Source organism: Mercenaria mercenaria, unplaced genomic scaffold, assembly GCF_021730395.1.
Source record: "Mercenaria mercenaria strain notata unplaced genomic scaffold, MADL_Memer_1 contig_2095, whole genome shotgun sequence".
Taxonomy (NCBI): domain Eukaryota; kingdom Metazoa; phylum Mollusca; class Bivalvia; order Venerida; family Veneridae; genus Mercenaria; species Mercenaria mercenaria.
The window spans coordinates 21,115-34,793 of record NW_026460131.1 but is presented as its reverse complement, the minus strand read 5'-3'; the positions used below and the strand labels follow the sequence as shown (position 1 = coordinate 34,793).

The 13,679-nt window shown below is 34.3% G+C and overlaps 1 protein-coding gene across 1 annotated transcript; it reads right to left on the bottom strand.

The window, feature by feature from the left end:
* Positions 1–4,821: 4,821 nt before the first annotated feature.
* On the bottom strand, positions 4,822–11,804 carry LOC128552162 (uncharacterized). The gene is made up of 5 exons (XM_053533183.1): positions 11,752–11,804; positions 11,107–11,156; positions 9,996–10,043; positions 9,455–9,673; positions 4,822–5,510 (listed from the first exon to the last, which is right to left on the bottom strand). Exons 2-5 carry the CDS (start codon positions 11,150–11,152, stop codon positions 5,323–5,325), a joined length of 501 nt encoding a protein of 166 aa, XP_053389158.1. The 5' UTR covers positions 11,153–11,156; positions 11,752–11,804; the 3' UTR covers positions 4,822–5,322.
* Positions 11,805–13,679: the final 1,875 nt, after the last annotated feature.

Below are 13,679 nucleotides of genomic sequence, written 5' to 3'. Positions count from 1 at the left end.
AAATATTAAGCTTTTGTATAAGGAAAAAACAGGTTTTTTACAATAACAGTGTTCCAAATAATGTTGAAGGGATGAGATTTTCTTTCTAACACACCAGGTTTGCTTAAACATGTAAAAATTTAACGCCACGTCAGTTCATCTCGGGATGGACGCCATATTTCTCATTGATAAAAAATGTAAACAAAAAAATCAGTGTGGGATTAGCATTGCAAGGGCATAACATGACATTCTACACAATGAATACCTTAGAACAGATATCTAAGATGCTACACAGGTCAGGCGGGTTAAATGCATAATGTCGATCACTTGAAATTCATCTTGAAAAGGTGGTTAATTTTAGTTTGTTTACATGGTTTTTAATTTTCCCACGACTTCTCGGCGATTCACTGCAAATGTATTACTGCGCCGGACGAAAGGTAACTCTAATAAACAACGGGAGACAACTTAGGTGTCAGCACGTGTACGATTTTTAAAAAAAACATGTCGATGATTATAATTTCTTATCAAATAATGAATCCTATTCAGATATTCGTCTTTAATATTAGAAAATTATTAATTTCTGTGGACATTTGTCAAAAAATATTACCTACAGTGGACTACTTTGCGCATCAAACTGGTTTCCGCTTCAGTTGTGAGGCACTTCCGTTATACTTTTGACAACAATAACAAAACACAAAATGAATCAATAAAGTCACTTATAAACCGACTGCTACTTAAATCAGTGTAAGTAAAGTTGTTGTTACAACATTATACATGTTCGTTACGTTATGAGATAAAGTTTATCTTGAACTGCATAATCCATTAACTACGTTTACATGATATTGCATTTACAATTTATTTGACCCCATTTTTTTACGTGAATGACAGCATTCTCGTGCAACTCGTGCAAACAGAGTTATGAAAAGTATGGTGGAGAATTCAAGGACAAATTATAAATGACATTAAAATGAGGATAACTGTATATTCGTCCAGTTTTGATCATTGACATTCCTGCTGTGTATTAGTAACTTTTGTGAACAAGATTAGAATGTTGCTTTTGCACATATACACATTGATTGGACCTCTCAACCAAATTTCATACCTTATTTTAGGGATTTTTAAGACAGTACATTTTCAAAAGTTTGTTGAATGTGTTTTGATATTTAAGTGCATTGCAGTTCATGAATACCAAGTTAAAAATTAATAATGGCAACATTTCTAGGCCTTTATTGTAAGCCACTAGACTTCTGTAATGATAAATGTTTAATGTATTAAGGGGAATATACTCTTTTAGTTTTGTAATGTGGCATTCCTTGACCACCGTATCTTTTCTTATGCACTACTTTGTAAACAAACTAAATAATGTGTTTTAGCTCACATATGCCAAATGAAAAGCAAGACAGTGAACTTATTTCACATTCTTTCTTTAAATTAGAATCTGTAGGACATTGATAAATGTTTGGACAAAGTGAAGCACTATTATTTTCGCACCAAAAAGTCTTAATTGTTGACTTTGAATGTACACAAGAAGTCTTATGTAATTCAACAATAACTTTCTTGTTTCAGTTTTTCTCATTTTTATTTTAGTGAGCAATCCTTTGTGTACTTATAACAGTTGAAACAGTATTCATTTCATTTACCAAAACCTTGTACTTTTTTGCAGGTAAATTTTATAATACCCCACCCACTTTTTTCTAATTTCAAAGTATGCGTCCCCTTAAACATGGTATGGTTTGCCCTATTCAGAGGCTGTGTTTATTCAACTTAAGCAGCAATTCAGACAGAATGACTTGCTCACTGTCTCTTCACGAACGTTTTGAACTAGTAAAAAGGCTAGATTCATAGATAAACAGTTGTCACAGGCCTGTTATTACTATCCGACCCCCCCCATAAAAAAAAAACCAAAAAAAAAAAAAAACCACCAACAACAACAAGTGAATATTGTCATTTAATACGAAGTCGCTTGTTGGAAGGCGACTAACTACTTCAATTTTGGTATAACATAAAAAAACCAGATATCTGTCAATGATGTATATCCAATATTGTACTATATACGTAAACACACGTTTTGATAAAATACTACAAATGTAAAAAATTACAGCTGTTGACTACTTATAACATCTATCTTTGAATAACATTTTTCATTTTTAAACTGGTAGCGAAAATGTAAGAAATTACACCAACAAATATTTCTAATTGGGCCCATGTGAGAAATAAGCTAATATATATATTTTTTACTGTCTGGACAGTAAAAAAGCTCATTGTTGACTTTTGATCTTCAAGTGTGACCCTGACCTTTCAACTAGAGGTCTAGATATTGCCTATGACAAGTCGTCTCATTATGGGGAACATTAAGTAAATTTTGTGCTAAGTAATATTAAAATCCCTTCATGGACGAGCGAGTAAGGGACTGGACAGGAATAGTCCTAATGACCTTTGATTTCCAGGTGTGACTTTGATCTTTGAGCTAGAGGCTGGATATTTTTATGGCGTAACTTATCCATCTATGATGAAGTTTGTCCTTTCGTTTTAAGTATTTTTTGAAAAGTAAGTACTTTGGGGTCAATAAATTTGTCTCAAAATAGTCACTAAAATTTTGAAAGAAAAATCAATAAATTTTGTTTAAATAATACGGCTCGAAATATCGCAAGTGACATGTTTGTGAATTCTCATATAAAACACATTGGCGCGATTCAGAGTTCAGACTGAAGACAGCAGTTGTAGAGAGCATATCTAGAAAAATAATTTGAAAGTATTTATTGAAGTATTAGTTCAGATCGAAACACCTGGCACTTTAAAGTGTTAACGTTAGCGGTAAGGCCATGCCAAATTGATATGTCGTTCGTCGGAACTACCGCATCAATAATTTCATTCCCGAGAAAAAAAAATAAAAATTACCCGCCCGCACGTACATAAAAATCTCCGATTTTTTTTGATTTTTTTTTCGATTACGCGGTCCGGAATAATAACGGCAAAACAGGTTTTATCGCTGTTTTAATGCGTCAAAGTGATATTGATCGGATTTCATGCGTCCGTAATACATGTAGCTTATGATCCAAACTCAAAAAGTCAGGAATTATGGTGTTGTTCATCATTTGTTTTAAATCTGGAGTGTCTGTGCTAGTGCCACACATGGCCTTCGATGTGCCGGTAGGTAATGAAATAGGCACATTCTACTTTTGTTCAATACAGTGAAAAGAACGAAGCCCGACTTGTAAGACGTGCACGGGGATGCAGTTAAAAATATTTGGAAATATTGTTCAGATATAAAGTTTTCAAACCATTTGTTATCAGTTGTTTAATTCAGCATGTTAGATCTAGAGCCCAAAGCTGAGGCCAACTACTATCTTAAAAAAATATTTGTTCACAGATCCTGACCGACCTATCACATTGTCTCGGCCCAAATCTTTTTGAACGTAACTTCTTTAGTACAGCAGTCATATATTCTATCAAAACGCATTTAGTCAATTTAAAAATTGTGTAGCTTTTCAAATAAGTAGTGTTGATATGAAAATAATTTGTAACCCCAGTTTTGCCTGTTTGTACACATGACGCCAGGATATATTTAAAATTGGCTGTAAATTGATTGAACGAAAGAAACTGAAGAAAACAGACTTTCCCAACTCTAAATTTCTAGTTCAGTCAAAGCACAACAAACAACACTTTTAAGGGTGGCCATATTGGGATCATTCTTTGTCCGTCTGTTATTATTTTTGCCTGAAATGAATCTCTACCACAAAAGCTTAAGCTAGCCTGATCATGATCTGTTAAGAAATTATTCCAAAGGGATTCGAGCAATGTCGAAGCATCTGTATGCCCAACTCCGTTTGGTCTCACTGGTCAAGTGGTTTATTACTTCCCCTCACCTCTATGGGTTGGAGTTCCACTAGGGGCACAAATTTGCTTATGTGTCAAAGCCATCTAACTGTGTTTCAGAAGAAATGTTATTCCACACAATCATGTGCCTGTTTTGTCTTAAATATTCCTCATCCTGTGCCATTAAATAGGCACGTCTTCAGATTAATGTAGAAAAATCAAAATTAAAAATAAGACACCCATTCCTTAGTAATTAAAATTACAAAATAAAAAAATAAAGTGATTCAGTGAGTTTTGGCATGAATTTATTTGCAAAATCATTCATGTAGTCTTTAAAACATATAGAAAAGCTATATACTGTGTTACCCACACTGTAAATGTTTGATTTCTGTGTTATTTCTAAAGAAATGTTAACTTTATATATAATCATAACCGCCTCCTCAAGGGTTCAAGCTGGAAAAAAAACAACAAAAAAACGCCCGCTCGCTCCATGTAAAATCTACCCGCCTCTGAAAAAATCAAAATTGAGAAAAAAAAAAAATAAAATAAAAATTTCGCTCGCCCGCTCCTATTTTTTTTGAAAATTTTCCGAAGAACTATTAATCAATTTGGTATGGCCTAAACGTTCCCCAGAAAAGTGGTTTATACTAAGTGGTTCTCTTTAACTAATTGTTTAGTTCGGATCACAGGTTCTAGATAGGACTTACCGACATTTGAGTGGCACAGACCTAGGATGTGTTAAAACATTAAATCCGTGACGCTTGCGGAACAATATTAAGATTGAGTTGATATATAATTTTGTTTTTCAAATCATTTCTCCCGAATGAAAAGCTAAGTAGCACTAATGTAGTATAATACACCGAGTCCAAAGCATGGGGAGACTTTTATACAGCCGCTACACGTCACTTGAAGACTGATGCTGTGATAGTTAATAAAATGTGTAAAAGGATTTTAAGAAGCATAAAACGCAACATAATACAAAGCAAAAATCTCACAGACTACTTGATCTTAACATTTATTCAAAGGTATACTTTTTATGTATAAACATAAGATTGGTAAGAAAATAAAAAAATTACTTTGATAAATAAAGGTCTCGCAGCACTGGATCTGCTAGGGTGATTATTTTATGAGATCTATAGCTAGAAACATTCTTATTATTTATACATGATTTATTAATTTCTTGCAGCCAAAGAACAATACGCTTTTTTCTTTTACGTCGACTCACTGTAATAGTCACATTAGCTACATCTTCAACCTTGTCAATTACCATCTCTTGTAGGTACATATAAACGTCAGACTAGTTCAAATAAGAAAACAGAATTGTCCGTGTAACACTTAAGAGATTCGTACACTAACGCCAATTGTTGTATATTAAATCCGTCCTACTAGAGGCAGTTTGTGGCGAACAAATCCGATATCAATATAATTATTTTGATCGAAAATGATAGTAAAATCTTTGTTGCTGTTAGGTATAATGGTACCCATAATATTTATAGATCACATGATTGTTTGCCAACCTGTAAAATGTTATATTGTTCTATCACGAATACCTTTCTTAATTTCTTTGGCAGCAACCTTTATGTTATCTTTGTCTTTTTGAACGAAGGCATCGATGAACATTAATGATGAATCCGCCGCCTGAGATGCTGCATGTCTTTCTATATCGTCCTTCTTCCAGTGCAGCAGAATTACTATAAGACGTTTATATTTAGTACCTGGAGTAAAGAATATATTCATGAAGCATGTATGGTCTGTAGAATCATTATACAATCCTCTTCCGAATTCGATATCTATATTTTTTAGCTCGAGCGTCCCTTTAAGTGAGTGAGTTAGATTTTACGGCGAATCGACACAAAAAGGCCATACATCGCCTAGAGTTGTATTGAAAACGTAAATTTAAAAATAAACATTCTGAGAACATTCATATTTATATAATTAAAAATATCAGTTGCAAATATGATAACATCAAAAAAGACTAAAAATGTATCATGTTCAGATTTTGTGGTAAAAGCATGTCTGCTTTAAAAAGTGAGCGAGTGAGTGAGTGAGTTGGGTTTTATGGCGGATCGACACATAATGGTCATATATCGCCGAGGAGTCATATTGCAAACGCCAACTGTAGAGTACAAACATTGGTGTAAAAATGTAAAGCATACCTAAAAACCTCCAGCCCGCCCGTTTAGCTCAGTAGGTATTAATGGATCGCGATAATTTCATTTTAACGGTACTCGGTAAAATCCAAAAACAGGTAAAGCAGGTGTGTTATCCGATAAGTGGTATTTATTTGTATATTGTAGTATTCTTAACTCTAAATACGATCCTTTAATCCGAAACAGATTTGTAGTCTAGTGGATAGTGTGTCGGACGTCCATTCTTTTTATGTTTGTATGGTGTAGGTTCGAGCCTTTCTTTTTTTTAAATGATTTTTACTTATTCTATTTTGTAGGTTTTTGTTTATATCGTCTTTTGTATTTTTTCTTTCATTTTTTTTATTTATGTATTTGTTTAATTATTATTGCAATGTATATAGATTCAGTGTCTATTCTTATAAGAGATCCTCTGAAAAATTTCAATAAGTACTCAGTATAAGTGCACGAGAAAATCATGATATAAATAGTTTTACACGAATTCCTTCTCCAGGTAAAAACATGCTGGAAAAATAAAAAAACGTAGTTCGTCCTGTATTCGAACCAGCACCGTAAGCTTACAAATCATACGTGTTAACCACTAGACCACGCCGCAACTTGCATTGGTTTTGCGATATAAGATATTTGTCATATAATGTGCCCACCTGATTCCCTATTTCATTGTTATGGGTTAATCCGGTATTAGTAAATAAAGGCCACAGTTATCGCGTTTTGTTAATAAGAGCGTTGGTCTACGGATCGCGGGGTCGCGAGTTCGATCCGCATGTTCTCCGTGACCATTTGATAAACGACATTGTGTCTGAAATCATTAGTCCTCCACCTCTGATTCATGTGGGGAAGTTGGCAGTTACTTGCGGAAAACAGGTTTGTACTGGTACAGAATTTAGGAACACTGGTTAGGTTAACTGCCCGCCGTTACATGACTGAAATACCGTTGAAAAACGGCGTTAAACCCAAAACAAACAAAATAAAAACCTCCATGTCAAAATGTAAAGAACACTATGAATAATGTAAAACACATCTAAAAGCATCCATGTAAAAATATAAACTATATCTAAAATCAGTTAATGTAAAAATGTAAATACGTATGTGTTAAATTAACAGCTGCAATCATAATAATATTGCAAGATGTAAATAAAAATATTAAATGTTAGATTTTTTTATATACTCCTATCTGCTTTAAAAACGATAAAATATTTCCGACTGAAACGTTTTCAAGTAACTCTTTCAAAGATTGAACGTCATAATAAGGGTAGGATATTTCTGATTGAAAGGCAAAATAAACAAAGACGTTTTTATTTTCAGTTCCGGTATCCCTTTATAGGGGCCAACTGCACCCATTTGAACAAATTCAAGAGAGTACCATATAATGATGATACATACCTAGTTTGATGGTGAAACGGTTCACTAGAAAAAATGCTTACATGCTTTTTTCTATATTAGCTGTAGCAGCACCTCAAAGGCCAAATGGAACCTTTTGAACATACTAGAGAGAGAGAGAACCTTGCAAGAATGCTACAGTGTAATTATTAACTTTAGAGTCAATTGAGATGCGGATGTAAACTGAGGATGACCTACGATTACCACCGTACCATCTACCTATACGTGTAACTCACAGGGGGACACAGAACCAGCTGTGTGAATTGTTTTCAAAATCAAGCAAGAAGTTTCAAACCAGAGGATTTTTAAAGTTTGCATTATATATATATAGGTATCGTTCCACTAGCGGTCATAAGTCTGCTATTATTCTTCTTGGTCGCATTATTTGCTTCAAAAGGATCTTTTAACAGATTTTATTGATTATCACAACAGCAAACTTTAAGTGCCGTGTGGGGGTGTATAAAGACTCCCCGTACTTAGATTTGTGTTGTTGTATTTTCTGGTCCTTTGGAATCTTGGGACTTAGGAGGCCATTCAACATATGTGTAATAAAGTTCCACTTAAGCAGGTGCTAGGGGACGTGGGAGGTGTTGCATATTTCATTACCTCTAATGAACATCTAATAAACAGACTCAATCAAACCGAGTCTGCGTTGCATTCTTCGCTTACAAAGGATTTTTAACAGATTTTATTGAATCGGAATAATTTGAGCGAGTGAGTGAGTTGGGTTTAACGGCAAACCGACACATAATAATTTGATCAATCTTGGTAGATGGTCACACAAGGACCATTTAATACGTGGAATTATTCTGAAATCGGACAAGAGGTTTAGAGGAAATGTCATTTAAAGATAAATAATATTATTGTTGCTCTAGCGGCACCTATGTGTAACCAAGCGAAACCGTTTAAACAATTTTGTAGCTGGTGTGAGTGAAATGGGTTTTACGGCGAGTGAGTTGGGTTTTACGGCGAATCGACACAAAATGGTCATATATCGCCGAGAAGAAGCCATATTGCAAACGCCAACTGTAAAGCATAAACATTTATGTAAAAATGTAAAACGTACCCAAAAACATCCTTGCAAAAATGTAAAGCAAACTGCATAAAGTAAAGCATATATAAAATCACCCATGTAAAAGTGTAAAGCCTATCCAAAATCAGTTATGTAAAAATGTATATAAGCATGTGTTAAAGTATCAGCTGCAAACATGACCATATTGCAAAAGATGTAAATAAAAATGTGAAATGTTAGATTTTTTGATAAATTACGGCGAATCGACACGAAATGGTCATATATCGCCGAGAAGAAATTATACTGAAAACACAACTGTAAAGCATACCATAAATCATTTATGTAAAAATGTAAAGCGTTTCTTAAGTCATCATGTAAAAATGTATATACGTATGTGTTAAAATAGCAGCTGCAAACATATTAATATTGCAAAAGATGTGAATAATATATGAAATGTTCAGATTTTTTGATAAATTCCTATCTGCTTTAAAAATGATAAAATATTTCCGACTGAAATTTTTTCAAATAACTGCAAAGATTGAACGCGTTGTGGAGAAAAGTCCACACTAAACAATTTTGAAAGAAGACTACTCACGGAACATCAACCAAAGTTTCATCAACTACTAACAAATGGTTACAGACGAGATATCGTTTGAAGAAGTGTGGACGGTCGGTTGAACGATCACAATACCTCACCGTGAGCTCTTCGGCAAAAGTCTAACAGGAAAGAAGCCACGTTAAAGAAAACAACTTCCCATACATCACAATAAAGTCGTCATGACATAATATACAGTTAAAGACGTACAATACCTAATTTAAATGATCTTTTTTTCTGGTTTAACGTCATTTTTCAATAGTATTTCAGTAAGGTAACGGCGGACAGTTAATCAAACCGATGGTCCTTGATTCTATACTAGTACAAACCTGTTCTCCACAAGTAACTATCAACTTCTCACATGAATCAGAGGTAGAGGCCAAATGATATCGGACACTAAACAAATCGATCGTCACGGAGAACACACGCCCCGCCCAAAGAGCGAACTCTCGAACTATATTTCCGTAGATCTGTGGTCTCCCTATTTATCTAAGCAGGCGGGTGTTGGCATTTGTAAATACTTACTGTCAATATATTCCAGAGAGTATCTTATATCTGTTTCAATCCTGGAATAATGCCAACATAATACGAGTAGCGGCGGCTGTTTCTTTGCCACGAAAGTCTGCTGATATGTGTTCTCAGTAGTAAGAATTATATTATCTTCCTTTAGATAAGGTTTAAGTTTACCAATGAATTCTCTTGTTCCCTCCAGATTCCATCTGTCATAGATAGTAACATGCTTCGCTAAATAAAATAAGTTTGATAAAATGCTACTTTGTGTTTTATGCTACACTGCAATTAGTTCGATTACATCTTTATGTATTGAATACCCATTCTTCTTTATAAATTTGTAAATACTTGTTTAATTGTCTGATTATTATTGAAAAATTTCGAACAATATTTTTGTTTGTTTCAACCTTATTTTAGTATGAGTCTTACTTCTTTTGTGTAAATATGACAGTTTAGCAAAGATATACTTACAAATGCATTGCAAGATTAAAACATTAAAAAAAACACAACAAATTATCTGCCTGCACTTTCAAAATTGCATTATAAAATTACCTACCGCGTTCATCTGTGCTGTCACTGATCACCCTAAATTGTTTAAGATTCACTGTATAAAAGAAGAAATTGAAATATTAAAATAATGAATATTCACAATGCCGAGCTTACGGAAACTGGGAACAATCCAATTTGGTAATTTTACATGCACTAGTAAAGTTATCAATGTGTCTGACAATTTTTTTATATCTTACACATGTACACATATTATACGGACTGCGATTCATACTTGTACGTGTACGTGTAAGATTTCATTATTTCTTTCAGTATGTGTTTCAATATGCATTTGAGGTGTCATCTTTTTATTTGGTTTAATGTCGCACAGACACAGATATATGTCATATGGCAACTTTCAAGATTTGTTGGTGGAGAAAGACACCAGGTGCACCCTCTGTGCATTATTCCATCACAAGCGAGCACCTGGGTAGAACCACCGACCTTCCGCAAGCCAGGTGGATGGCTTCCTCACTTGAAGAATTTAACGCCCCAAGTGAAGCTGGAACCTGCATCGGTGAAAGGCAAGTGATTTGAAATCAGTGACCTTAAGCACTCGGCCTTGGAGGCCCCTTGAGGTGTCAAAATTCAATTCATTTTAAGCAGTTCACAAATTACAAACACATTTAAATGTCCTGTAGAGAAATTTCACACATTATAAATGTTTACCTTTAACAGACTACAAACTGTTACATCCGGCGTTGCGTTTCTTCAGCAGCAATCTTCAATTTGCTAAACAAGTGCTTGGTATATTGCTTACATGTAAAAATGAGGTGCCCAATACACGCTTGATCATATAACATTTTGCTTGCTCGTACGTTATTTTATTCATTATACTAAATAAAGTTAAGGGTAGACTTTCCGGACGCACCCCTACCAGCCTTAGATCAATGCATCGCAAAGTAGGTCCGCAACAAAAGGGAACTTGATTCAAAACTCCAACACCAAAGCATGAGTAAATGTGCACGAATGGATACACGCATTCAAAGAAACAGATAGACACAGACGAAACAAAAGTGGGTGGGGGATGGCTTAACGAACAATTGAAGGAATTTTCGAATCTAACAATCTATTCAGTATAAACACTATCAAAAACAACTATTTCTATCTAAACAGCTTACCGCCATCATCATGCTTTGGTTTTTTACGACAGAGGGAATGTCCCATTATCCTACAACATAAAAGTAGTTTATGAAAATAATGATAAGAAAAAGCCAACTTAATATACGCATCTTTTATCATCGGACATTGTAACAACAATTAAATTACGACGGATGTGCGTTTTGTAATGCGTATATGTCGTGAGATGATTCTCCACAAAGTAACATAATATTTACAATTGAATAACAAATCTTGTGTTATTATTTCTAGCCCTAGCAGATCCGACCCTAAAAGGGGCGGTTTCAAAATATCCCCACCCCATTTCATAGCTTTGTTTATAGTTGGAGATGGTGTCCGCTCTTTGTCTTTTGGCAGTTTCTGTGATGTGCAGGCTCAATACCTCAGATCCCATCTCTTTTATTTTATTAGTTTAGTTCTGCCAGTTTCTTTTTCGTCCAGAGAAAGCCCTGCATTTTAGCCGTGGACCATACGCCGCTTTTCATGGAATTGTGCTCTGTGTATCACGAAAGGTTCCACTAAATCCATTTGTTCTTAATTTCTGGACAGAAGCATACCGTAAATTTTTCTGCTTTGTTACCAAATATAAAATTTAGAAATATTCTGCAAATATTAAACCGGCCTAAACGAGATATTGAGCCACGTACCTGTAGTTGAGATGCTGCTATGCTAATTAGGCTAATATGATACAGTCTGAAAATATATATAAATGTATAAACATAGATAACATAGCCAGTAGTCTATACAATTGAGGAGGTTAACCGTACTTATGGCTCTTGTAAAGCCCTTTGAAACCATCCCTCGTAAGAACATTTGTTTTAGTTTTTTACGCAACATATACCTTGGTTTGTCATAAAGAATATACCAAATTGTTCATGATAAGTAGAAGAAACTTTCAAGACAGGTTCACATTTTGTCCTATATTTAAAAATATAAACTTTGACTGTTTACGTTCTATAACGTAGAAGATATCCAGCTACTTTTCAAAAGTGTCTTGTCATTACTTTTATTTCGAAAATGAGTTGAGTTTTACGACGAATCGACACAAAATGGTCATATATCGCCGGGATGAAGTTATATTGAAAACGCCAATTGTAAAGCATACCTTAACCCATTTATGTAAAAATGTAAAGCATATCTAAAATCATTTATGTAAAAATGTAAAGCATATCTAAAATCATCCATGTAAAAATGTACATACATTTACGCACATGTTAAAGTATCAGCTGCAAAAATAATAATATTGCAAAAGATATGAATAAAAATACAAAATGTCAGATTTTTACATCAATTTCTATCTGCTTTAAAAACGATAAAATGTTTCCAGCTGAAACGTTTTTCAAATAACTCTTTCAAAGATTGAACGTCATAGTCTGTACTGCGTTGTGGGGTAATGTTCATACAGTCGATTAAAATACGTTTAATAGTAAGCGATGTTTGACATGGTACACATTCGGTTGATCTTCTTTATTCAAAAGATAAGACATGCAGTATCAGCATCCTCGTTTCAATGAATAACAACATGACTGGGAATCCAACAAAACATGATAGACTTTTTAGGCTGAAACCGCGGTTGAAACCTATTATAGGTCACAATAGCCTAAATAATTTTCCCAATATATTCCATATAAAACTGACCTTTTTCAAAGAGCTACCAAACATAGCTAGACCCATTTCAGAGAACAAATCCTTAACTCATTTTAAAGAGTTATGATAAAACTGATATAAAATGAAGAGAAAAGTAGGGGTCATGTATCTTCTAAGAGAGATTTCTCTGGTCACATTTACTTACTGTAAACTGACATCAAAATCACACTGCTGTGACCTGGAAGTACTACTCATACTAAAATTGAGCTTGACTTCACCAAATACAACCTGCTGTCCCAGTTTTCCTACCAAAATGTCAACAATACATCCAAAATGAAATTTAAACAAAAACTAGCCTCAATTTAGACCTCTGTTGCCATGCCAAGTGAAAAATTAGTGTTCAAATACCTGGCAGCCATTACGCGACTAGACCAGATGGCTCCCATGCTGGTTCCTTTAGTTTAGTTAGGCCTTATAACCGTATTCTGGTACTGCAAAAATCCAATACTGTCAGTTTTCACTGAACGCAGAATAATCCGCCGTTCCGCACTACTTTTATTGATTATTTACGAGTATACCGACCACTTATCTCTCTACATAATTTCTATGTAAAAGTTCCCGGTCAGGTTTAACAATCATTTTAATGCAAATGATAAAAGAAAATATACCAAATTATAATCTTTGACAAGCTCAGATCACAAGCTTTCTTATGGTGTATAACTTCAGAAAATTGAAAGAGAAACTATGACACACTGGCAGTTTAAAAATAGCATTTTCTGTAGAATTTTAGCGTAAAGTAACGTTTATATCTTTCAAACTGTTAAAGGCATTGACCTCCAGATTTTAGCAAAAAAATGTATGTTTCTTTGTCATAATATGAACATCAGAATATGAGTTTTTGTTTCTAAACTATTTTAAAAATGTCAAATCAAGAAACCGCGTCGGGAATCAAACCTGGACCGCCGCGGCAATAAAGACGTTTTCCGGC

What these genes read in the sequence shown, in the direction of transcription:
- LOC128552162 (XM_053533183.1), bottom strand. Translation starts at nt 11,152, where the DNA reads ATGGGACATTCCCTCTGTCGTAAAAAACCAAAGCATGATGATGGCG. An exon ending in ACCAAAGCATGATGATGGCG is followed by an intron (nt 10,044 to 11,106) that starts GTAAGCTGTTTA and finishes TCTTTTATACAG; the next exon opens with TGAATCTTAAACAATTTAGG. An exon ending in TGACAGCACAGATGAACGCG is followed by an intron (nt 9,674 to 9,995) that starts GTAGGTAATTTT and finishes TATTTTATTTAG; the next exon opens with CGAAGCATGTTACTATCTAT.